Source organism: Hyperolius riggenbachi, chromosome 5, assembly GCF_040937935.1.
Source record: "Hyperolius riggenbachi isolate aHypRig1 chromosome 5, aHypRig1.pri, whole genome shotgun sequence".
NCBI lineage: Eukaryota > Metazoa > Chordata > Amphibia > Anura > Hyperoliidae > Hyperolius > Hyperolius riggenbachi.
In genome coordinates this window covers 271307744-271333705 of record NC_090650.1, presented here as the reverse complement: position 1 = coordinate 271333705, position 25962 = coordinate 271307744, and the positions used below count along the sequence as shown (strand labels likewise).

At 43.6% G+C, this 25962-nt stretch overlaps 1 protein-coding gene across 2 annotated transcripts in view; it reads left to right on the top strand.

The window, feature by feature from the left end:
• Positions 1 to 25962, top strand: part of DTNBP1 (dystrobrevin binding protein 1) — a 224233-nt gene that overhangs the window by 70623 nt on the left and 127648 nt on the right. For both annotated transcript variants that reach the window (XM_068236931.1, XM_068236930.1), the window contains exons 6-7: positions 5758 to 5890; positions 10145 to 10167. In XM_068236931.1, coding sequence (XP_068093032.1) covers positions 5758 to 5890; positions 10145 to 10167 — 156 coding nt within the window. The remainder of the gene's footprint in view (positions 1 to 5757; positions 5891 to 10144; positions 10168 to 25962) is intronic.

Here is a 25962-nt window from a genome sequence, read left to right as displayed (position 1 = left end):
TGACATAGACACTTTCCTACAGTTGTTTGAAAGGACTTGTCATCAGTATGGGGTGCCCCGTGAGCAGTGGGCAAGATGCCTCACACCAGGGCTGAGAGGCAAGGCCCTGGAGGCATTTGTGAGTCTCCCCCAGGAGGAAGAAACAGACTTTGAGGCAATTAAGAAAGCCATCATTGCGCGATACCACCTCACGCCAGAGGTGTATCACAAAAGTTTCAGGATAGTGCAGCGAGGTCCTAATGACAGTTACCTTGATCATGCTTGCAACCTGGGCACTGCCTTCCAGCAGTGGGTAAAAGGACTGGCTGTTGAAACCTTTGATGCCCTGCAGGAACTGATAAAAGACCAGTTCCTCCACACGTGTCCTGTGGATGTCCGGCTGTTTGTGCTGGACCGAAAACCAAAGACCGTGGATGAGGCTGCGGAAACGGCCAATTCCTACACGGCCCATAGAGCACCCGAGTCCCGGAGGACTACTCCATCCAGCTGGAGGGGAGAACAGATTGCTAAACCTGTTTCACCCAGCACCCAGAGGAGGCAAGCACCGCTGTCTCCTGGATTCAAGCAACCAACCACTGACACTCGGAAATGCTTTGTATGTAACAGGGTGGGGTATATCAGCACGACTTGCCCAGAGAGGAAGAGGGAGGCCCCAAAATCCAGTGAGGCTTCAAACCCCAGTGAAGTCCCAAATGCTTTGTGTGCTACCAGGATTGCCACTGGCTATGCAGAGAATCTGCAGCTGGTCACGGTTGGGGGTACAGTTGCCACTGGGCTGAGAGAGACTGGAGCAGAAGTGACTCTCATACATCCTCAGCTTGTGAACCCGGAGCAGTACCTGGGAAATTGATTGCTGTCAGAGGAATTGGGGGTGTCACCCCAGCCATACCCACCGCCTTGGTCCACCTGAATTGGGGGGCCGGCAGTGGAATAAAAGAAGTTGGGGTAACTGACAAAATCCCCACCGTTTTTCTGGGTACTGACCTGGGACGGTTAGTAGCCCGGTATGAGCCTAATCTAACCCCCATGGAGCTAGTCTCCCCAACAGAAGTTTAGCACTCTTGCAAGGTACTGTTTGATAACTCTGTGCAAGTGGGGAGTGCTGGTGGGCCTCCCGGGGCTACGGACTGTATACTAGGAGCCAGCCCTAGTGATTCTCCAGTGCCTAGACCTGGAGTGGGACATGCTGATACAGAGAATGCAGAAACTGATTATGTCATTTATGCCGCATGGACTATCGAGGCGATCGATGCAGGAACTGTTGATGCTACTTGTGAAGTGCTGAGTAGCAATGTGTGTAATGATACAGATAATGTTGATGCTGTAGGTGATGTTCCAAATGACAATATATGTAGGGCTGATAATGCTGATGTCATATGTATTGTGCTGCATATATGCGGTGTCATGTGGACACTCCGTCAGCTGCAGGAGTAACCAGCAGTGTTCGCTGGGCTGCAGCAGATGGACTGCCCACTTAAGGGGCAGGCGGCCCCAGGCCAGATCTTAGCCCTTCAGATGTTTTTAAGACCAAATGTGATGTGGTTTATGATATGTGTAATGTGGGCGCTCCCTCAGCTGCAGGGGTAACCAGCAGCGCTAGCGGGCCTGCAGCAGAGGGACTGTCCACTGCAGTGACAAATGTTGCTGGGTCAGCAACATCCACTTCGGAACCTGGCCCTGAGGGCCCGGGAGCCTCTCCGTCTGCAGCCTCCCTGGCGTGTATGACAGGCAGCACTGAGCTCTTTGGGGCTGTTCGATTTGACAGCAGCCTGGAAGAGCTTAGGGGGCTGGCCAGTGGGTCACCGACTGGGAGGGGCAGGCTGAGAGGGTTCTGGGAAGTTATTCCCTCGGAGCTGTCCGATGTGGAGGAGGTAGACCGGCAAATAATCGTTCCCCAAAGGGACCGAGAGATGGCCCCTGCCACTATAGAGAGTGCGTGTAGCGACGGTTGGAACCCTTCCCCAGCTGCAGCACTGTCTCTATGGTCGTGAATTCACGGTCGTCACCGACCCTCATTCCCCTGGTTGGTTACGTCAGGTTGCCAGGGGCAACGACCCATTGCAGCAACCTGACCTAGCTGTCAAGTCGTGTAGCTTGGAGCTAACTGCCAGGTGGGGAATCCTCGAGAGGATGCTAAGGGATTACCCCCCCCCCCCCCCCCCCCAGGCCCGGCCGGCAATGTAAGCGCTGGCAAGGTGATTCATGGGAGTCACCTCCCAGCACCATTCTAAAAAAGGGAGGTGTGAGGATATATTGGGGTGAGGATGATATGTACGGTAATGGGCGGAATATAGCCGCCGTATGGTATTGCACAGAAGCGTATTTTTCATTTTTTCGGGCTGTATCACAGGTGTACGTCAGCCAGCCTGGCTTTGAAGGTAGTGGGAGCGAGCTTCATGGACACTAGTAATGTAATTCTGTATGTAAATGTACAGTACCTCTGCCCTCATTGTCCAGCAGGGGAAGAGGTGTCTACTGCTAATTAGCTGCCAATTGAGGAAGAATAGGCTGGTCGGCATGGCTTTTGAACTCTGGAGTAAGCCATAGTCAGCCATTATACAAAGCAAGACTACCAGAGTCTTGGGACAGGGAAAGCTGACACAGGAAAGTTTGAAATTTACATGACAGCCAGGAAGCTTCACCCAAACTACAATCTTTTGATGTATAGACTTTTTTACCTGCTGGAATATTGAGGAAGTCTTAATCATTTGTCACCTGGAGTGGGGGGGGGGGGGGTCCTTTTTGATGATCTGAAAACTGAGACAGGAAAGCTTTGAAGTTGTATATCACAGGAAAGGATATGACGCGCATTATGTAGGTAGGTGAATTATTCCTGGATATGGACATGTGAGTGGCCTCAGGCCATCCAGGGGACTATATAATCCCAGCCTGGGACCGTCACGAATCGTAGTTCTTGGAGATAGCACATGGCTAGAACTAACCTGGTTCCTAACCAGAAAGTGCGTACTCCCGCAAACCACGCCCAGAGCGATACGCTGGTACGTTTATTTCCCTTTTATTTTGCAAATTGCTTTGTGTGTAACTTTGTAGCTTTTATCCTTGTAATTATTACTGTTTTTGTAAATCTTTTGTATATATTTTCTGCATTGTTCCACTTTTTTCCTGGAATATTAAATTGTTATTTAATAAGCTTGACTTCTGCTGTACTACACTAACACTCATAGCCTAGAAGAGACTGAAGTGTAACTAAGTTCATGCCTGATTGTATGATTGAGCGACACTACCGTATAAGATTGTAATTGCATTGTGTGTGGGGCATTTGTCATACGTTGGCCTAAAACATGCAGCTGACCCAACGTACGAAAACGCCAGTGCGAGTAGCTCAACAGCAGAGTGGCTAACGGTATCGTTCGGAACGACTGTTAGTGGTTTTGCTTCACTACTGTGTAAGATTGCAATTGTGCGTGCGTGGCGTTCCCGTATTCGGCCTAAGCGCAAAGCTGACCCGAATACGAAAACGCGGATTGCATGAGCGCTCGACCGCAGAGTGGACGTTTCTAGCAACAGCTAGTGGTGGCAGTAAGGAGCATTTGAGGGGTCCCAGCCTTGTCTGTAGCTTTAATAAGGCTCTTCCCCGCTTGATCTGGTCAAACCTGCAGTAGGGAACCGTATACGCAGGCGTGCCGCGGGCCGGTTCCTGACAACATATACTGGGACATATACCCCTGGCTACATATACTGGGCACATATACCCCTGGCTACATATACTGGGCACATATACCCCTGGCTACATATACTGGGCACATATACCCCTGGCTACATATACTGGGCACATATACCCCTGGCTACATATACTGGGCACATATACCCCTGGCTACATATACTGGGCACATATACCCCTGCCTACATATACTGGGCACATATACCCCTGCCTACATATACTGGGCACATATACCCCTGCCTACATATACTGGGCACATATACCCCTGCCTACATATACTGGGCACATATACCCCTGCCTACATATACTGGGCACATATACCCCTGCCTACATATACTGGGCACATATACCCCTGGTTACATATACTGGGCACATATACCCCTAACTACATATACTGGGCACATATACCCCTAACTACATATACTGGCGCATATATACCCCTGACTACATATACTGGCACATATATACCGCTGGCTACATGTACTGGGCACGTATACCCCTGGCTACATATACTGGGCACGTATACCCCTGGCTACATATACTGGGCACGTATACCCCTGGCTACATATACTGGGCACGTATACCCCTGGCTACATATACTGGGCACGTATACCCCTGGCTACATATACTGGGCACGTATACCCCTGGCTACATATACTGGGGACTACTATACTCATGGCTACTTATACTGGGGACTACTATACTCATGGCTACTTATACTGGGGACTACTATACTCATGGCTACTTATACTGGGGACACCTATAGACCTGGCTACCTATGCTGGGGGTACCTATTTTGGGGGAACTGCTGTCAATTATCTGCATTTTTGTGGAACCGCTGTTATGTATTTTGGGGAACAGCTGCCAGATTATGTGTGTGTTTGGGGGACCACTGCTGCCAGATTATATGTATTTTGGGTGTTACGTGTATTTTGGGTGATCCGCTGCCAGGTTTCGCGTATTTTGGGGAACTGCTTCCAAATTATGTGTATGTTGGGGGAACTGCTGCTGCCACATTATCTATTTTGGGGGAACCACTGTCATATTATCTGTATTTTGGAGGAACTTCTACCAGATAATGGCCTCAATTCACTAAGATCATGCTGGAGATAAGGCAAGCGAAAACTTACCACCACACAGTGAGAGAGTTATCTTATTTCTGCATTCCTTAAGTTGCCTCCTCTGTAGTTAAGTTGCCTCCTCTGTAGTTAAGTTGCCTCCTCTGTAGTTATTTTCACACACAGTTAATTAACAGCCTGTCTTTAACTTTAGAATTCTGGAGTTATTTTAAGGACAGAAGAGTTAACTTTAGGTTTGCCTAAGGTAAAATGTTTCCTGAATACTACATGCCTTATCACCATGGTGATAACTCTAGAAACGTTATTAAAGACAGGAGATAAGCTTAGTGAATTGAGGCCTATGTGTCTTTTTGGTGAAATGCTGTCAGATTACATCTATTTTGGGGGGATACACTACGGCAGAGCTCAAACTTCCCCGGCAGACCTTTTACATCACTGCTAAGGTCATGTATATTTGGCCCCACCCATGACCACGCCCACATTCTGCTTGACTACGGCCATTTTTTGGCGCACAGGGGTTTTCCAGGTGAGTCCACTCACCTCTTTTCTCAGGACTAGACCCCTGTGAGTATATATATATTTTTTTTTCATTTTTATTAGAACCGGGTACAGACATATTACTCAGTATGTCAATTTCAAATCACAAAGCACAAAAAGCATCATGCCATCATGGGTAGGTTTATTAAGACACAATTCTGTACAGTAAATCAAATGACTCACTTATCAGTAAGATTTTCCCCTAATTTTATGCCACATCAGGCCATGGAGCAAAAACCTCTGTAATCTGCTCACCTGGACCAATACTGGTAGACCTAAAATATTCATTTGATAAATGTTCTAACTGGGTAGAAAATTAAATGTCTGTTTAATACTGAATGTAGCGAAATAGAAAAAAAAAATCAAGATAATCTCTAGCTTTTTGATTGTTTTTGTTTTGCCTTCTTGATTTTTATCTCCTCGATTTAATCTGTGTATTTTTTTATTTCTGTGCTTCAGAGAAGCTAGAAGAAAGTTTTGAGGCTGTGGAGAGACGTCTGTCAGAGCTGGAAGATGTGTGTGAGCAGTGCGAGTTTCAGCGCTTCCAGCATATTCAGTACATGCAGCTAGAGAGCTACAAGAAGAAGAAAAGGTTGGTGTACTTGTCCTCCCCACACACTGCAGAGTCTGCTGACCTACATGGGCATTGTTATTATAGTTTTGATCTCTAGTTTTATCAGGCTATCATTAAATAACTGATTTAGGCCTCGTTCCCAATACAGGCTTGAGTTTTTGACATTTGAAAATTTCACACACAAACAATTTTCCCATGCATTTTTTTTCACAAGAGGCTTTTGCCTAGTATACATGACAGTCTTATCCTCTGCTGGCTTTGTAAAGGTGCGTACACGTCTGATTTTTTTTCTTTCAAACGACCAGTCATTTAGACGTCTGAACGGCCGGTCGTTTGGACGTCAAACCGGCGTGTGTACAAACGATCGTTCAACTGATAACGCTGGCTTTGACGGATACGCTTGGCACATCAGTCAAATCCAGTCTTATCAGCTGAACGATCGTTTGTACACGTGCCTGATTTGACGCTAAAACGACCGGTCGTTCAGACGTCCAGACGAGTGTATGTACCTTAAAACCTTTGGAAATGTTCACAAACATTTTATATACAAAGTCATTTAGAATTATTATGCGTGATTCGGGTGGTAACACACGCAAACCTGCTGGTGGTTTGTGGGTTGTTGTGTGTTTTTTTTTTTTTTTTTTTTTTTTTACCACAACATAACCAAAAGTTTGCTTTTAATTACATGAGCCCAAAAAATTAATTGACATTACAAATTTATGCTACACAGAAACACATAAATGCAAAATAAAACTACTGGAGTCTATGAAAGTGCCATTTAGGAATAGCACTAGATAATGTCTATCAAATATCATCAGTCTGTACACAACTTTCCAATTATTTCCCAGACTTGTGTGCTGAAGTGTTTATAGGAACTGTGTAAGGGTGATAAGCAGTATAGACAAGAGAAAAGGAAGTAAGACTGACGTAGCAATGAAAAAGATATAGCTAGTTTACCATCAGTATATTTTAAATAGGCACAGAGTGACAGCTTATACTACATTTACTAGCGGTTGACCTACCATTATTGTAAAATGGGGCTAAAACCTAGAATCCAGGTGTATGGGATTATTGACCAGGGCCCCTATTTTAAGCACACCTTTAGATGATGATGATAATAATAATAGTATTCCTAACATTACACTACACCAACTGGAATCTGATTAATATGGGGGTCCAACACCTTGTTGAAAAAGTTCATTTCTCTGGCTTTAGCTCATTACACATAGTACATAGCAACGGAGACACACTGGTAGGCCCAGTGCACACCGAGCGGTTTTTGGAGCGATCCGCCGGCCGCATCCGCCTCTAAAAACGCTTGTCTAATGTATTGCAATGGGATGGTGCACACCGGCGGTTTGCGGTTTTTGCCAAGCCGCAAACGCGCCTCCTGCTGCGCGTTTGCGGTTTTCGGAAGCGTTTCGTCCTCAATGTAAAGTATAGGAAAAACGCAAACCGCTCTGAAAAACGCTAGTTCAGAGCGGTTTGCCAGGCATTTTTGTTACAGTAGCTGTTCAGTAACAGCTTTTACTGTAACAATATGTGTAATCTGCTACACAAAAACGCACGCAAAACCGCTAGGTATGTTTAGAAAACCTCTCTAAACATACCTAGAATCGCTCTGAAATCAGCTCCCAAAACCGCTAGCGTATTGCGGATCTGCTAGCGGTTTTGGTGTGCACTGGGCCGTACTCTGATGCAGCTTACATTTTGCATTGCACTTAATGGACCATATTCAATTAACTTTTTTCTCTTGTTATGTCCTAGGAGATAATTGTCATCTTTTCTTTAAAATAACTTTTCAACATTTTACAATTGGAAAAAATACCCCAAAATTGATGAAAAAGTAATATCAATATTATTTGGAGTATTTCTGACTTGCTGGTGGTTTAAAATGCATTGTGCCATATGCAATTCACTTTTTCACCTGAGTTTTCTCCTAGGAGATAATTTTTTCATCTTTGATTTTAAAATAACTTTCTAGCACTTTTCAACTAAAAAAGTAGGTGAAAAAGTACTATCAAAATTATGTTGAGTATTTTCTTGCTTTCTGATGGCTTAAAATGCATTTTATTGATGAGTTTAAAAATATCACCTAGGAGAAAAAGTGATTTGCATATGGGCCAGTATGTTTTAATGTGAATTGTCGTATTTGTAGCAAGCGGCAAAGCACAGATATAGCTGAAAACATGGTTGGTAAACTTTTCTTTATTTAAATAAGTTAAATAATGCACTAATATTCTGCACATGAACATCAAATTGCTTAGTAGACAAGCAAATGCAGAATGTCCCACATACCATTTTAACATTTAATAAATCACTTGGACATAATAAACCATTTTAGAAAAAAAATAAAATTCTGTGAAGTGTTTGATCTAAAGCAGCAGTTTGTCTGTATCCTGCCAAGAACCACAAAACCTCAGTAATAGCTGCAGCTTATATATATTTAGGAGTGCATCAAAGGAATTAATAAAAGGAAACCTCATTTCAAACACTGTTCAGCAGCAGAAGTTAAAAGATGGGTTATGTGTCACAATAACACCAGTTCAGTACAATTTGCATTCTGTTCGCTTTGTATTTTAGGTATTTGGTTAAGTGAAGTTGTGTCAGGCTTGACATAGTGCCCAGAAAGAGTAACACTGTATGCAGTCTGTGGCCTTTCCAGCTACATACAACGTACAGAGAGCAGTGCCAGACTGGTGTGCTCTCAGTGCATGCAGTCCATAGTCACATTGTCCATCCATACAACCGACCTAATACTAATTAGTATTGTCCATCCATCCAAACGACCTAATACTAATACACTGAAGCAAAAGCTGACTTATAATGTGGATGGATGTCCCCTGCATCAATTCAGACAAAAGGTCTATGGTCAAATGGATGGGGAACCATGGCAACACTTAAACCAGGAAGTGCAGAAAGTACTAACGGTACAAAGACCTTGTGTAGCTTCCAACTAGTGATGAGCAAACCATTTTCTTTTAATGCAACCTGAGAATAGAAGGGGAACACAATAGAAGGGGAGTGCAGTAGAAGGGGAATAGGGAAGAAGGATCTGCAATAGGAGGGGAACGCAAAAAAGGATAAGCATGGCCAGGGCGAAACTAATCCGCAGCGGGGGAACACGCACGCACGCACACGCACGCACGCACGCACGCACGCACGCACGCACGCACACACACACACACACACACACACACACACACACACACACACACACACACACACACACACACACACACACACACACACACACACACACACACACACACACACACACACACACACACACACACACACACGTGAAACCACCATACTTTTCTATCATAAGCGGTGTGGCCGACACCCCCCCCCCCCCCATTACAAGTGGTGCAGCAGCCGCTTCCCCCCCCCCCCCCCCTTTTTTTTCTCTCTGACATAACATAACAAGCAAGATGGAGTACTGCTACCGTTCCCCTCCCCATAATGTGTAAATACTCCCTCCAAAATAATGGAGCTATCTTAACCACCCTTCTACTCTCCCCACCCCCTCCACCTAATGAATATCGAATGTGGCCACCATCTTTCCAACCACCACCCAAATTTTTTTTGTTAAAAAAAATTACACGTGTGTTCACTATTACGCACACACAGATCTGCAAGATTAAACTCTCACTCTACAAATTCAGAACAGTACAGCAAAGTGTTCATTACCTGCTCCACCGCTCTTCATTGCAGCTGCCATTCAATGACTCCTTTTCTATGGGCAATTCTACAAGAACTTGTGAGCCATGTTTGTCAATATGATACGTACTACCCTAAAATATATATATCCTCTATAATAAAACCCCTGTGTCCCTGTGTCACGCTGTCCCTGTGTAGCTGGTTCGTGCTTTTTGCTACTGCGCATGTGCGCAGCACGGACCCAGCCTCACAGAGATAGGAGGACGGGGCGAGGGAGCCGGGTGGGCGTGGGAGCAGACGACCGGGTGTGCGCGCGGCGGGTGCACGCGCAGTAACATGTGGCGGGCGTCGTCGAGAAACAGACCCTAGAGCCTGTTTTTAAATGGGCTTGGGTCTACTAGTATATGTAATATATTACCAGCAGCATGTTGTATCCACTCAACATCAGCTGGTACGGAGATTTGTAAAATTTTGTGAATTAATATTTCTCTTTTGAAGATAACTCATTTAATTTTCAAAATTGTTTAGGCATTTGGTTAATCATAATGTTTTTAACGTTAAATGTTTAATTTAGAATAGTATATAATAGCACTTTGTTTTTTTTTACAGGAAGGAGCTTGAGAGTGTTAAAGGTAAACCTCGTTTTCTCTTAGATGTATCCAAGCTGGATAAAAATGCATATCATGTCTCTGTATAGTATGTACAGTTTCTCATAGTTTTATCAGTAATACCTACAAAATGATTTGCAAAAATGTAAAACCTCTCTAAGCCAATCTTATTACATTCTGAGGGTTTGATGCCATTTAAAAAGTGCGGAATACAGGGCATTGATCGTTATAACTGTTAGCATGGTTTTTACATGAGTTGTCCATCTGTAGTAATAAAAGTAAACGTCAAAGCCGCTATGGATGGCAGTTCAGGTTGTTTTGCTTTAGTTATAACAAGTCTGCCCATTTGAAATATGTGGCCATTCTGCAACTGGTGAGACACTTGTTGATTTTCTTAATGCCTGTTGGGTGGTAGAATGAGGCATCCTGAGGAGCTAAACAGACAAGAGGGTACAGGCCACGTAACTGGGGAAGGTCTCAGAGTTCAGTCAGCATGTACAAAAAGCTGTTGTGATGAGAGGGAGAAACAGCAGAAAAAAAATCCAACTGTAGTACTGGAAGTATGCTGGATGGCTCCAGTTAGACTGTATCATTAGCTCATTGGCTCTGAACATTAGTCATGCAAACCCTCAGTCTTATTAATGTCATGCAGTATAACTGGTAATGCTCGTTTTCTCTATTTGTGTTAGTACAGTGCAACAAGATCTAATGCATAAAGTTGGAAAAAGGTACATTGACGTTACATTTAGCTGATACATCAGCCTGTTTATTTTGTCTTTATGGGCCGTATGAGAGAAATGTAAGCTGATTAGGATTAAAGTCTTTCTTTTTGTGGGGTTTGCTTGGTAACAATCACTGTTTAGCTTCATGTGGTCTAGTGTAGGCTGCGGAAAGATGATGTGCTCCTTGGCTAGAATTCCAGCATGCTAATATGAGAGATGGTTGTTCTCCATGTGTGAGACTACTCCTTTTTTTTTTTTTTTGTTTGTTTTTTTTTGTGTGTGTGTGTGTGTGTGTGGCTGTGAAACATTTTTTTTCTTCTGTACCATGGATACTGAAGGCTTACTCCACTTTAATACAAAATCCTGTATAGCCTATGTCAGCAAGTCTATAGAAGTCAGTTTACTGGCACGCACTTTCAATTGATCTTTACTTACATTTTGAAGAAACTTGCTGGAAACCCTGTCTCATTAGCCTGCAGGAAGTAAAGTCTATTGCATCCTTTTGCACTCCATGGCCTCGATTCATCATTGTCTTTGAGATAACTTTTTCCAGTTTGTTAAATTACCGAATTTGAAGTTTATCGATTTCTAGCTGTATTCATCAAGGTTTTTCCGCGTTCGTTGTGAATTCGATAACAATTCGGTAACGTGTCGATATTTCCATTTTTCAGCGGTAATTTAACACAAGGCCATAAGATTCCCATGAAATTGTGGGTAAAAGGCAATACTTTGAACACCACGTAGCAACATTCTGAATAGGGCTTAACACCTGGACCAGGATTCTGGAAGTGGCTTGGGACAATCCCACAATTTTGATAGGAGCCTTTTCTAAAAAAAAATATAGTGCAGCTAGCAAATTAGTTAACCCTGGCACTGCCTGTGTTCTCTTACAAGATGATTCAAGAGAAATGCAGATGTCCTGTTATAGCAAATAAATCTATTTTCTTGCAAATTGATATGGTTCTAGACCTTATTCTTGCCCTTCTCCGCCTTTGAATCACTCTCAGCTGATACATAACCACTTCAAATGGCTCCATCTTCTCTGTCGGTAATGATCTGACAGGAATAACGACAGAGCAGTGAAGGAGATAACTAATCCTAAATGTAATGCTAAACCACGCCCACTTTCATTGTCATGAATTGCACATTCTTCCGTTTTAACGCATCACTAACGAATGATAACCGAATTATTACCGAACGCTCGTAAACAGCTGTAGATAAATTTGATGAAATCAACTTAACGAATTCGGTATTTTACCAAACCAATTCGATAAGTCTTAATGAATCGAGGCCCATGTGCTCAGCTGGATTTCCTGCAGTGACACATTCATTCTACATGGGGGAGAAATCTTGCACATCTGTAGGGACTCAGACAGTTCATATAAAGCATATGGAGTAATCCCTTCCAAATTTTAAAATTAAAATGGTCTGGCACCTTGTTATGAGAGCGTTCCAAGTGTTCATGTATGTGTTCTTTTGCATTCATGTGCGTTCCTTGACCACGAGAATCTTTAATAAAACCAGGGCGTATGCTATGCACATGCAACAGCAGAACCACTAATTTACTGTCACTACATTTCAGCAATCCTCATTAAGGTCAGACATCACCCAGTGACTAGTAATCCTGAATTGTGCTTTTTCTTCTTATTTTTTTCTTAAAACATTTCAGGTTTACTGAATCATGTATGTTTTCAAGCTTTTTCCATCTTCCTTGGGTGTCAGTGGGGTTCCTGCAAAGAACTAGGCTCAACTTCTCCAAAGCTTTTGACACTTCTGTCCCCAGTGCATGATACTGTGGGACTTCTCTTTCTATTCATAGCCAGTTTGTGTAGTCTCTGAATGGCTTCTCAGTCATATTAAAAATTACTGTGAAGAGAGAAAAATGCTCTTATGCCTACCATAATAAATAGGATAGCAGGATCCGCACCGTCTAAAATCAAAATTTATTTGGACATTTAAAATCTATAACAGGAAATACTGAGTGTGAGCCGGGTCACCATGACGCATGGCGTTTCAGAATTTAGCTCTTTCCTCAGATGGCTGTAGCACACACTCTCCTACCATCACTCTGCCTACCATAATAAGGCGAACAATGGCAATTATGGATGCTGTGGTCTTGTTATCCAGAGACTCCTACAGGAAAATCTGTGATCCAACAAGTGAATATCAAGAAGATACAGTAATATTCTCTTATTGACGTTAAAGGAATACTGTAGGGGGGTCAGCGGAAAACGAGTTGAACTTACCCGGGGCTTCTAATGGTCCACCCGTAGACATCCTGTGCCCGCACAGCCACTCACTGATGCTCCGGTCACGCCTCCGGTTCACTTCTGGAATTTCCGACTTTAAAGTCTGGAAACCACTGCGCCTGCGTGGCCGTGTCCTCGCTCCCGCTGATGTCACCAGGAGCGTACTGTGCAGGCACAGACCATACTGGGCCTGCGCAGTACGCTGCTTTTGACATCAGCAGGACCGAGGACACTGCAAAGCAGGCACAGTCGTTTGCAGACTTTAAAGTCGGAAATTCCATAAGTGAACCGGAGGTGGGGCCGGAGCATTGGTGAGTGGCTGCACGGGCACAGGATGTCTGCGGGGGACCATTAGAAGGTAAGTTCAACTCATTTTTCCCCCGCCCCCCTACAGAATTCCTTTAATTGGTATTTATGTATATATTAAGTGTGCTGCTTGACTGCAAATCCCAGGAAATCCATATCGAAGCTGAGATGTATGTCCCCTTTCTCAGAGCAACTTAATTGCATTACCATTCTGATTGATCTTAAAATAGTCTAAATGTGGCCAGTGCCACACACCATACAATTTTTTAAATATCTGTTCAATTCAAGAATAGCGATGCATTTTTCTGACTGTAACAATTCAAAAATCTGACCAATGTACCACACACCTGTGTTCCTTTTTGTTTTTTCCCTAATCATGAAAAAAATAATTGAAAATGATTGGAACTGTACATCAAGTAATTGACAATCCATCACACACCATACAATTCTTGATAACGTTGTTCTGAGATTTCCAACATGTCCAATCTCCAAAAATTTGAGGAAAAAAAAGTAGGAAATTTGATAGGATTTATCGATTGAAAAAAAAGTGTTCTTGTTTTTTTCGGGACAACCTATCGAAATTATTGAATTGGTGAAAAGTTGGATCTTTTCATCGTGTGGTGTGTGGCCACCCTTAGCCCACAATAACCCCAATGGTAGCCTTTATCTCCTTTTATCTCTATACTATAAAATTATCCAGATGCTAATAAACACTTAACTAACTCAAGTTGTACTAAATTTCTGCTCATGCTGCACCCACTCACCCCCACTTACTCACTATGGGACTACAGAAAATGGCTGCACAAGTCTATGTGGGGAGGTAAGAACAGATACCTGGGCCTGGACTTGATGAGTGAAGGGTAGCCACTTATGCCAGCAGTAGCCACTATGCTAGCAGCAGCCACTCATTAACAGCACAAGCAGCAGCCACTTACTACCAGATGCCTCTGCACACTGAAGGGGGACATGCTAACTCCACACATTGTATATAATTTATTTCCAAAGGAAATGTTTTAACAAAACTAAATGAGGCATATACTGTACCTCGTGGAAATGAGAAAAAAAAATGTTTAATATCCTTAGATCGACCCCTTAGCAATCTCAAGACCGGTGATATGGCCCTTGGTCCAAAAAGTTTGGACACCCCTGTCTTAGAGGGTCCATGCATATTGTAGGTTGCACTTTTGTTAGAGTTTTGCTTGAACTGTTCAGTAAATGGTGAAGTGGGACCCCGCTGTTGTGTCCTCTTTATTGCTGCTTTTCTTTTGTCTGCCAGCATTCTAGATACACCGTAGAATTAATGGGCAAGCCCGTTAACTTATCACTTTAGACACCTTCCATTTATGTGTATGCACAATGTTATTTTAGCAGTTTTTGATCCAGTATGTTTCCAGGAGGCTAGCACTATAAAGCTGTTTACATGTCCCATACTTGGCCTGACACTATTAATATTCTACAGATTGACTGTGCAACATAGCATTTGCTGTATGTATAGCCCCTTGCTGTTTGTTGTATTGGTTGTACAATTGCCACTCTGTGTTCAGCTTTATACTATTGCAAGCTATTTAAATAGCTATTTTAAATAGCTAAACATTAAGAATCGTTAGGCTTTCATCTTTAAGTGATGGTAGAAAAAAAGTCTAAGTTTTGTATCTGTAATCTTAGCAAAAGGTGAGATGGGCAAAACTTGCAGACTTATTGGGGCTGCCACTGCTCACTGCGTGTGATAAATGGAAAAATTAAAAATGAATGGTTTCAATTTAAAATACAAATATACACACACACACACACACACACACACACACACACACACTCACTCACTCACTCACTCACTCACTCACTCACTCACTCACTCACTCACTCACTCACTTGCAAATGGGAAAATTCTTGAAACTAGAGTCCTTCATGTTATGATGAACTGACATGTCCTGTTGGAGTAAAGAGTGTGTATGCTATATTAGGTTATGTTGTTTTTTATTATGATCTTCCAGTACCCCATAGATTTCACCACTTTATAGCATAGAAATACAAGGTAATATTATGTTTGAGATGGTTTATCATTTACTTTTCCATGTGTTATCCAGATAACTATAATGTACCTCTGAAAAGATGCAGAAAATGGATGTATGGCTCTGCTCATATGTTGTTTCTTCTCTATTGTCTTTTAATTGGTGATGCATTTTACTGCTTTTATTTGAGCATTTAAGCCACAGCACATTCAAGCAGGAGCATTCTCTTCAGTTTTAGGCACATTTTGTGAACAATTACCGTATTCTGTATTGTGACAGTGTGATCCTTTCTCTAAACCTCCCTTCACTAATGGCTGCTTTAATTGCCCATGGTACATTAGTGCTAAAGAATCGGAGGGAAGGACTATTACAGTTTAATTATGAAGAATCACACTGTACCTCGAGCAGTCCCTGATTTGTTCAGGTTGGTTTGCTGTCACACAACAGGATGCGCCTTAATCTGTTGGTTCTTGAAAGAAAACAATGTTCTCCTGAACTACAGCTGGAACCCTTGGGCACCTCTATAAAAAGGAAAAACTGTAGCAGTACAGTTTACCAGAGCCGTACATTGGATATCTTTCACCCCCCCAGCAGTTTAGTGGCTGACAGTTGGTCCACCTTCCCTCTCCCCATCCTTCCCTCCTTATCTCCCTTTTTCTTTTTCTCATCCACCACAGTGGCTGGATAGTGTACTGCCTATGTTCTCAACATGTGGTACGGGTACGCCAGGGGGTACTTCTGATGGGTCTAGGGGGTACTTGGGCTTGATGTATCGAAGTTAAATAAATAAATGTATAGTTTCTGAAAATAATAAATTCAATATAAACAACCAAACTAGTATTTCAGCCAATTAAACACAATAGCCAATGCGGGAAACTGTTTAGAAACGATTATCATGTACTACTATTAAGTGCATCTGTATCAAGGTGTACTTGAAATAGTCTTTACGATATCAAGGGGTACTTGGCCAGCACAGACTTTGAAAAGGGGTACATACCCATGAAATGTTGAGAAACACTGGTGTACTGGTTAAGGGCTCTGCCTCTGACATAGGAGAAGTGAGTTAAATTCCTGTTTAGTAAGCCAGCACAGTAGGAGACCTTGGACAAGACTCCCTAACATTACTACTGCCTATACAGCGCTTTCTAGTGGCTGCAGCTCTGCCGCTTTGAGTCTGCCAGGAGAAAAAGCAATATAAATGTTCTTTGTCTAGACTTTCATCCTCCTTTCATCCCTTGGTATACAGCACCATGGTATACGATTCGGTCTCCCTATGTCTCCTACCAGTATTATGGTCAACAATGGCTCCACTTGTGTTACCTAAACATTATAGATCACACTACCCTGCAACACCTGCTTCATTTGGTTGGTGGTCTATTTCCTCAGAATTCTTAGCATCTCATTATTGATCATCCCTAATTACAACTATGTAAAATCTGCAAATAGTAAAGTATGTTATTGTGTTACCCCAATGTACTTTACCATGTTGCTCACTTCCTCATACATACTTTAACTTTTGATCCCAAAGCAGAAAAAGTCCACATTGTTTCCGAAAGAATTCACAAGTGTACAGAAATCCCTGTATAAAGTCTTTTGGCTCTTGTTCTTCTATTCTTTATGCTAATAGGGGTATCCGTTCATTGGTTTGGTACAAGCATGCAGTGGAAGTAAACTAGTTCAGTCTCTCTGCTAGGCTCGTTTCCACCATAGCGAATCCGCATGCGGCGCCGAGCCGCCGACATGCGGATTCGCTTGGTACATTGAAGTGGCCGGGGCTGTTCCCATATGTGCGGCGTGCGGGAGCGATTTGGCGGCGGGCCAAATCTGCACGACGGGACCCACAGAATTCGCCTGCGTCGGGAATCCATGCGAATCGCCGCTAATGTATTTAATAGGAAAAACGCATGCGTTTTTTACATGCGTTTTTACCCGCGATTCGCGTGCGATTTCGCACCTTTTTCAATGTTATTTTGCCCTGGCAGAGTCCTGGTTAATTTCGCATGGCACCCTGCCATGCGAAATCGCACGTAAAAACGCATGCGGAAACGCATCCGCATGCGTTTTTACAAGCGTCGGGATGCCGGCGAAATCGCGTCGCAACAGTGGAAACGGGCCCAGACTTGACCTCTTACTGACAATACACCTCCGTTTCTTTATCCACTTCCCAAATTAGTACTTTTGGGATGTGCAGGGACAATAAATTAGGATCTAGAGGAAATCTTAAAAATCTGTTTTAAATACTCTTTCCATACTGATACTGAATGTTTATGGCTTCCTCTCTGTTAATGTAAAACTTTTTAATTTTGTGCAGCCCCATTAGTTTAGTAAAATGTGTCTACAGGAGATCTTTTCTTTAAAGAACTTTATTAAATATCCCTGGGGTCTTTCCACTAGTACAGGTACCAAGTACAGAAAAATCTTAGTCTCACTGTGAAAACTTTCCCTGTACTAGAATAAAGAAAACCTTAGATCCGAAAATGGATACATCCTTTGCAGGATAAAATCCAGGACTGTACCCTTGCCATTTTCAAATATTACAAGCTACAGTTTGAAATAATGCTCACTCCTTTACAACTTAAAGTGAACCTTAACTGCGTTAGAAAAAAGAGTTGCACTTACCTGGGGCTGCCCCAAGCTCCCTGCAGTCGGCCTGTGCCCTCGCTGGTCCCTGAATATCCTCCGGTGCCCCGCCACTGGTTAGTTTTGTCTTCAGCTAAGAGTCAGCCCCTGGCCACGCGCATCCTTGTATGTGTTACCATCGTCAAGTGCATCCTGCGCAGTACGAGGTTTCTCTTACTGCAACTGCGCAGGAAGCACTTGACTACTGTAACTCGTACAAGGATGGCCGTGGCCATAGGCTAGTCGGCCAAAAAATGAAACTAACCTCGCGGCAGGGCACTGGAGGATAATCAAGGACCGGCGAAGGCACAAGATGGCTGCAGGGGGCTTGGGGAAGCACCAGGCAAGTTTTTTTTTGTTTTGTTTTGTATTGGTTTTTTTTTCCCCCCTAACAGTTAAAGGGGAACTGAAGAGAGAGGTATATGGAGGCTGCCATGTTTATTTCCTTTTAAGCAATACCAGTTGCCTGGCAGCCCTGCTGATCCTCTGCCTTTAATACTACTAGCCATAGCCCCTGAACAAGCATGCAGCAGATCAGGTGTTTCGGACTTTAAAGTCAGATCTGACAAGACTAGCTGCATGCTTGTTTCTGGTGTTATTCAGATACTACTGCAGAGAAATAGACCAGCAGGGCTGCCAGGCAACTGGTATTGATTAAAAGAAAATAAATATGGCAGCCTCCATATACCTCTTACTTCAGTTCCCCTTTAAGGTTCACTTTAACCTTCCTACTCTAATATCCATCAACAATGCTTTTCTTTCATGGAACTCAAACATAAACTTGAAAGTTCTGCTTGACAAAATCATCATCTCTGACTACTAGTGCTGGGCTTTACTAGGCAGTGGCTTAGCAGTCTTGTGAAGAGAATTCTGCCCCTTTAATAAAGGCTTTACCTCAAACTGTTTCTACTCACCCCTTAATTCGACAGAGGCGGTCACACAGTTTATACCGAAAACTGCATTACATAATAATTAACTATTCCATTGTTGGTTTATGGCTCCATACATTCTAATGCCATTCTTTTCTGCTAAACCAGAACATCCTTGTCCATTCATTAACTTCATTTACCATTAAAACAATTGTCTGCCCTAAGATTAGACTGAAGTGCCAGGGGAATTTCCTGTGTTGCTATGGAAAGTGTATCCATTTTTAATTTGACCATTTCTCCCAGATTTCTGTGTGGTGCAAAGGACAGAGTAGGGCATGCAAACCACCAGTAGTCTGCTACAGCATAGCTAAACCTAATCAGTACCTGAGACAATTATTAGTGTTAGTGTTTTGATAAATATCATTAAATTTTGTTTTTGTAAATTGTCATTTTAAACTTTATTATCTTAGAAATGTATCACTTTTTGTATTATTTGCAGTGGATAAAGGAGGTTTTAGGGTTGGGCTTCAAAGGCTGGTTTTAGGGCTAAGCACCACCAGGGGGGTCTTGGCGTTAAAGGGAAGGTCCAAGCAAAATAAAAAAATGAGTTTCACTTACCTGGGGCTTCTCCCAGCCCCATGCAGCCATCCTGTGCCCTCATAGTCACTCACTGCTGCTCCAGTCCCCCGCTGGCAGCATTCCGACCTCGGAGGTCGGCGGGCCGCATTGCGTACGTTTTTACGCATTCCCACTAGTGCAGGAACATTAACACATACATTTTTACGCATTACTAGTTCAATGCGTAAAAATGTACGCATGGAACCACGAACGCGTAAAAATGTATGTGTTAATGTTCTTGCACTAGCGGGAATGCGTAAAAACGTACGCAATGCGGCCCGCCGACCTCCGAGGTCGAAATGCTGCCAGCGGGGGACTGGAGCAGCAGTGAGTGACTACAAGGGCACAGGATGGCTGCATGGGGCTGGGAGAAGCCCTAGGTAAGTGAAACTCATTTTTTTATTTTGCTTGGACCTTCCCTTTAAGCACCACTAGGGGGTTCTTGGGGTTAGGCGCCACCAAGTGGGTCTTAAGGATCGGAACTGGCAGAGGGGGGGGGCCTTATGGTTAGGCATTGGTAGAGGGAATTGGTATTCGCCCAGAGGGTATTCTTTTCTTACAAATTTTCTTAAAATTATTGTATTTTTCGGAATATAAGACCCAAAGTTGGGGGAAAAAGTGGGTGAGTCTTACATTCAGAATATACAGTACCACACCCTGCTGATGGAATATTGAATATGCATACCGCATCCTGCCGACGTGCTTCTCTCCCCCTTGCTTCGGTCCTGCTGATGCACACACTCCTCTTCTCCTCCTGCAACTTCCGAGATCCCATCATACACTGCGGCCGCCTGCTGCTATACAGCTGCGGGCCTCTGTACTTCCTGGTCAGCTCCTACCTCCTGATTAGTGGTTCCCTGTGTGACCTCAGCGGTGCACGTGCGCCGGGGTCACACATGACATATGGTGCACATGTGCCCCCGGGGTCACACAGGAAACCACTAATCAGGAAGGTAGGAGTTGCCCAGGAAGTACAGACCGGAGCTGTAGAGCGGCATGCAGCCAAAGTGTTCGGGTTATCGGCAGGTGCAGGAGGAGAAGAGGAGTGTGTGTGCATCTGCAGGACCGGAGCAAGGGGGAGAAGGAGCATGGAGGCAGGATCAGGTGAGCGCTTTCAGGGGTAGTGTAACGTGTAGTGTAATGTAGTGCAGCTTAGCTGGTGGGGTAGCAGGGATTAGTGTAGTGTTACTTAGCTGGTGGGGCCTTGGGGTAGTGTGGTGTAGTTGTAGCTGGTGGGGCAGCAGGGATTAATATTGTGTACTTTAGAGACAACTTTCTGTGATATTGTATGATGTGGGCATAGTGGCTATTTTCCTAACCCATAATAAATATTACTGGTACATTTAATTATTTTAATATCAATTGAAGCAAGTTCTGAAATCACTTAGGTTCTGGTTAAATGTGTTAAAGAAAAAAAAGTGTCTGTGTATGTATACCAGTCAAAGCGAATATTTATTAAAACGCTGTAATATTACTGTATGGAACAGAATACTACAAAGTTACAGCTGGATATTGGGGAGATCAAACATTATTAGCTTTGGTAGCAGAATTTGCCAAATTAGGTCAAAGGTTCTACAGTATATATTACTATATAGAAGTTCCATATACTTCACAGTGCGTGTAATGAAGGCTAAATCCCCTTTATGTAATGTCAAAACTGCAGACATTCGTTGGTGCTATTGCACTTTACCAGAACACTGGGGGGGGGACTGTTATCATTGAGTAAATATATAGCCCCTTAAAGAGGAGCTGTCAGCCATACTATCTCAGAAAAAAACACGTATAGAAGTAGATAAATACTTGCCCTACTTACATAACTTATGTATTGCACTGTCCACATTTTTATTTTAGTGATTTTTCTACAGTAAAAAAAAGAGAAAAACCTTCTTAGCATTTACCATTTTAAATGTGGCTATTTTGAAGCCAATCCTGTTGTCATTTCCTCCCTTGCTCTCCTCTGTCTGATTGTGTATGCATTGCCCGCCCTTCACTATAGAAAGTGCATTGTCTCTGCATGAGAAATATTGGCCAATCAGAGAGGAACAGAGGTGTGGGAGGGGAAAACAGGAGAAGAGGCTTCAGCCAATCAGGCTGCATTAGTTAAGTCTGAGGGCAAGTAGAAAAGCAAAAAAGGACAACACAGCATGCCCTGCAACTTCCTTTTTGTGTACCAAATTTTGTGTGTTCCAAATAAGAGTCGGGTAAACTGGGGAATGATCATTTATTAACAAGAAAATGAAGTGATTTTACCTTTTGGATTGCCTGCTTAGCATTCTTATTACTTGTTTACCAGATAAAAATAAATAATTGATTTTATGCCACTTTAAAAGCTGTTTCAAGCATTAACTATTTTATGAAATTTAAAGCTGTGTGGTTTCATTAAGTAGAATATTTGTGATCGTGAATTTAACTGCAGTGAGCATAGTAATGTCACATTTAATGAAATGGAGAGGCAAAGGGAATATTTCAATGACTTGCACGTTGAAGAGCCAGATTTTGTTCTATAATTTTTTTGGGTTATAAAGCACATTCAGCAGTGAAGTGGTATGATCTATCTAGGCTCTTGTAAATCTAAGCACTTATGAAACCTGTAATTAGCTTGTTTAATCAACATGTTTTACAGCCATGAATGTACTTTTTATGTGTGTGCAGCACAGTGGTAGCATTAGCTTGAATCCTTGTACATAATAATCTTCTTTTCTGTGCAGTAATGTGGTGCAGATAGTAAAGCATGCACTAAAGTACTGTAAGCTTTTTTTTTTTTATGTAACTGTAATAATATAAGTAAAGAGCAGAACTTTTAGAGGATGAATTTTTTTTTTTTATGCAACATTAAAAAGTATTATAGGAAGGCTGTCTTAGACACTAACATTTTAGTGCATTCACTTGAAGAACTTCCTTGCATGCAAATATGTTTGTGAGAGGGGGAGGCTTTGTAAGTGGCTATTCACACTTGGGGTCTATTCACACTTGGGCGATTAGCAGGCGTTTACCGATGATCACCGGTGATTGCTATAACTTTTAAAAGCGCTAATGCAATTAAGTGTGGCAGTGGTCTCACTGTTGCGATCGGTGGCTTTTTGCAGTAAACGCAAATGCACTACATGCAGCAATTTTTAGCGATTTTAGAGCGATCGCAATAGCATTTTATTTAAAGCCTGAATCGTGATCTCTCAAAAATTGCAAAAAGTACAGTGATTTTTTTTCCCCCCTTTTATCTCAATAAAATAGCAGTGGCAAAACGCTATCCATAATCATTAGCAGTTTGCAATTGTAAGTGTGAACAGGGCCAAAGGTTCCATGGCTGTCTATCAGGAAGGTGCTGTCACATGACCATACATTTAAAATTAGTACATGGTAAGGAAATGAACAGCGCTACTTAAAAACAGACAAGTGCCTACCTGCAAAAGAGCTTCCGTTTGGGTGCAAGGTGCGTTTGCAGTTTCTGGGGGGGGCTCAGCGCACCTCTGATTCGAGGCCATTCGGAGGCGGCCTGGTGATGTGCTGATCCACCTTTTGCGCAGTTTTCAATTTTTGAATCTACTTGATTAGCCGCACTCAGGCTATGCATATACGTAGGTTAGGATTTAGTTAGTGTTATGTCCCCTCCCATGGAGGATTGACTTCTTCGCAGTGGGAGGGACGAGTACTTAATAGGTTGCATGCAAGCTGTTACGGAAACCAACATCCTCCAGTGGTAGACAGGTCATGTGTATGCTAGGTGTGTATTTTATCCCACAAGTGGGGCTTGCACTCTTTTGCAGGTAGGCACTTGTCTGTTTTTAAGTAGCGCTGTTCATTTCCTTGCCATGTACTAATTTATATCATTTTTGGTCAGCTGCTCCCACTTAACAGCTTTGCTTTTGGTGTATATGTTACGGCCAAAACCAGAAATTGGCCAATTCTAGAATTGGCTGGCCGTTTCTAGAACTGGCTGATTTGACGTCGGCCAAAGTCCAAAATGCTAGGAATTTCTGACATTGGCCGGCCAGTTCTAGAAACGGCCAAAGTCAGTTGGCCAAAGTCCAAAACGTACAAATCCCAGAACATCCCGTGTCCTGTCCAGCACCATGAATGGCACTTGGAACTTCCTCTCTGCTCTGAAAGTGATACAAATCCTGCAATAAATCTGCAGGGTATCTTCATCTTGCTTTTTTGGGAGCAAATTTTTAACATCCTGTGCTTTTAAATTAACTGCTCTGCTGTGGCAGTCACACAGGGTAGAAATCAAACTACAGTGGTGATTAGTCACAGATGAGGGGGGGGGATGCATGGCTGGGAGCTTTGCATGGTTTGGCGGGGGGGGGGGGTGCTTTGCACGGCTGGGAGCTTTGCATGGTCTGGCGGACGGGGGGGGGGGCGCTTTGCATGGTTGGGGGGGTCTTTGCTGGCCGCTTTGCATAGCTGCGGGTGCTTTGCTGGGCACTATGCATGGCTGGGGGGGTCTTTGCTGGGGCGCTCTGCATGGCTGGAAATGCTTTGCTGTGCATGGATGGGGGGGAGCTCTGCATGGCTGGGGAGGGGGGTCTTTGCTGGCCGCTTTGCATAGCTGGGGGTGCTTTGCTGGGCACTATGCATGGCTGCGAGGGTCTTTACTGAGGGGCTCTGCATGGCTGGAAATGCTTTGCTGTGCATGGCTGGGGGGGGGGGCCTTTGCTGGGGGGGCTCTGCATGGCTGGAGGGGGGTCTTTGCTGGGTGCTTTGCATGACTGTAAATGCTTTGCTGTGCATGGCTGGGGGGGTCTTTGCTGGGGGGGCTCTGCATGGCTGGAGGGGGGTCTTTGATGGGTGCTTTGCATGGCTGGAGGGGGGGGGGCGGATTTGCATGGCTGGGGGTGGGCTTTGCTGGGTACCTTTTTTAAGCTGGGGAGCTTTGCTGGGCAGTGGGCTGGGGTGCTTCGCTGGGCTGGGGCTTTTCTGGAGTCTGCCTGCGTTACTCTGACCTCCGTTCAGGGCAATCAGAGAGGCGGAGGGAGGCAGCGCGCACGGTACTCGCCCGGACTCATACACTTCATATGCGGAACTGTTCAATTATGTCACTTCTGCATTGAAGTGTTTGCGTCCTGCGGGTTGCGTGAGCTGCCGCTCTCCGCCTCTCTGGTCGCCCTGATCAGAGGTTTGAGTAGCGGCAGCGGGGGGAGGAGCGATGAGTGGGGCTTCCTGGGGAGATGAGAGCAGCTGGCGGCGGGGAGCGGTGAGCAAAACTTCGGGACTTGGCCGGCCACGTTAAGTTACAACGCGTTCTGGCCGGCCAAAGCCCGATATGCATGCCCGTTCCGCACATTGGCCGCAGGAGCTGGCCACTTCGCATTCTGACCGGCCAGAACCCGAAGTGGCCAGACTTCGGGTTCTGGCCGTAACATATATATCAATTTAAAATTACTCAGGCTGGCAGCACACTTGTCTGTTTTCATGCGTGCGTTCTGCATAGGAAAACTGAAAACCAATCTTAATAAATTGACTAGTTCACTAATTACTGATGAACGGAGTAGGTAAAAAAGTACTCCTGTCTAGAAGTCACTACACAAAGTTTTCAGAACTGTCCAGTTGATTGCCATACTTATCCCAAGGAATGGCCAATAGGCGCTTGATGGTGTTGATGGCCAGCATGAAAGCTGTCACTACAACTGCGAAGCCGGTTATTGGTAAAAATGTATAAGATAACCATAACAAGATATACAGCAAGTATACAGATGGTTAGCATTTTCACAAGGAGAGTAACTTCGACATACGTATGTCATGTATTTTTTATTTATTTTTTTAAGCCTAAGAGACTTTCATGCTGCATTTGTTTTGCAACTGACAATATAATCACATTGCAGCGTGATACAAATCTATTGCAATGATACGTTCACATGTTAGTGGCATGGTGCAGCAGATTCCGTTGGACTGATGCACAGCATGCTGTGCGTTTATCAGATGACATGTGCGATCACAGTTGCAGTGAGTAGCATACTTCTCTGTACTATATGCTTTATCATGTGTCTCATGCCATACACGTGATGTGTGATGCAACATCAATACCGTTGCGTTATGATCGTGTTTTTCTTTAGATATAGAAAAATCACCATGGTCCATATTACACTGAAGCAGTTGAGTGCAGATTTTGTAACCCTTAACTGCCTATTTGTACACAGGCCCATAGTTAACGCTGTTTTAAAGGGCAATAAAATTCTCAACTTGGTCAGAGACTGCATTTACATTTCTGCTTTTTTAAAGTATACCAATTGCAGATCAGATTGCACCCCGAGGAGTCATTCATGTCACCAGCACACGGAGTATTTGCATTTTAACCCTTAAAGTGACTTAATGTCCCACACCAATAGGGCCATGTTTGGTTTACCTCTATTCCTGTTTTGTTGAGACACTTGCTTATAGATGTCATTCTTCATATTTCATATTTAACAGTTGTCTAATAGAAATAAAA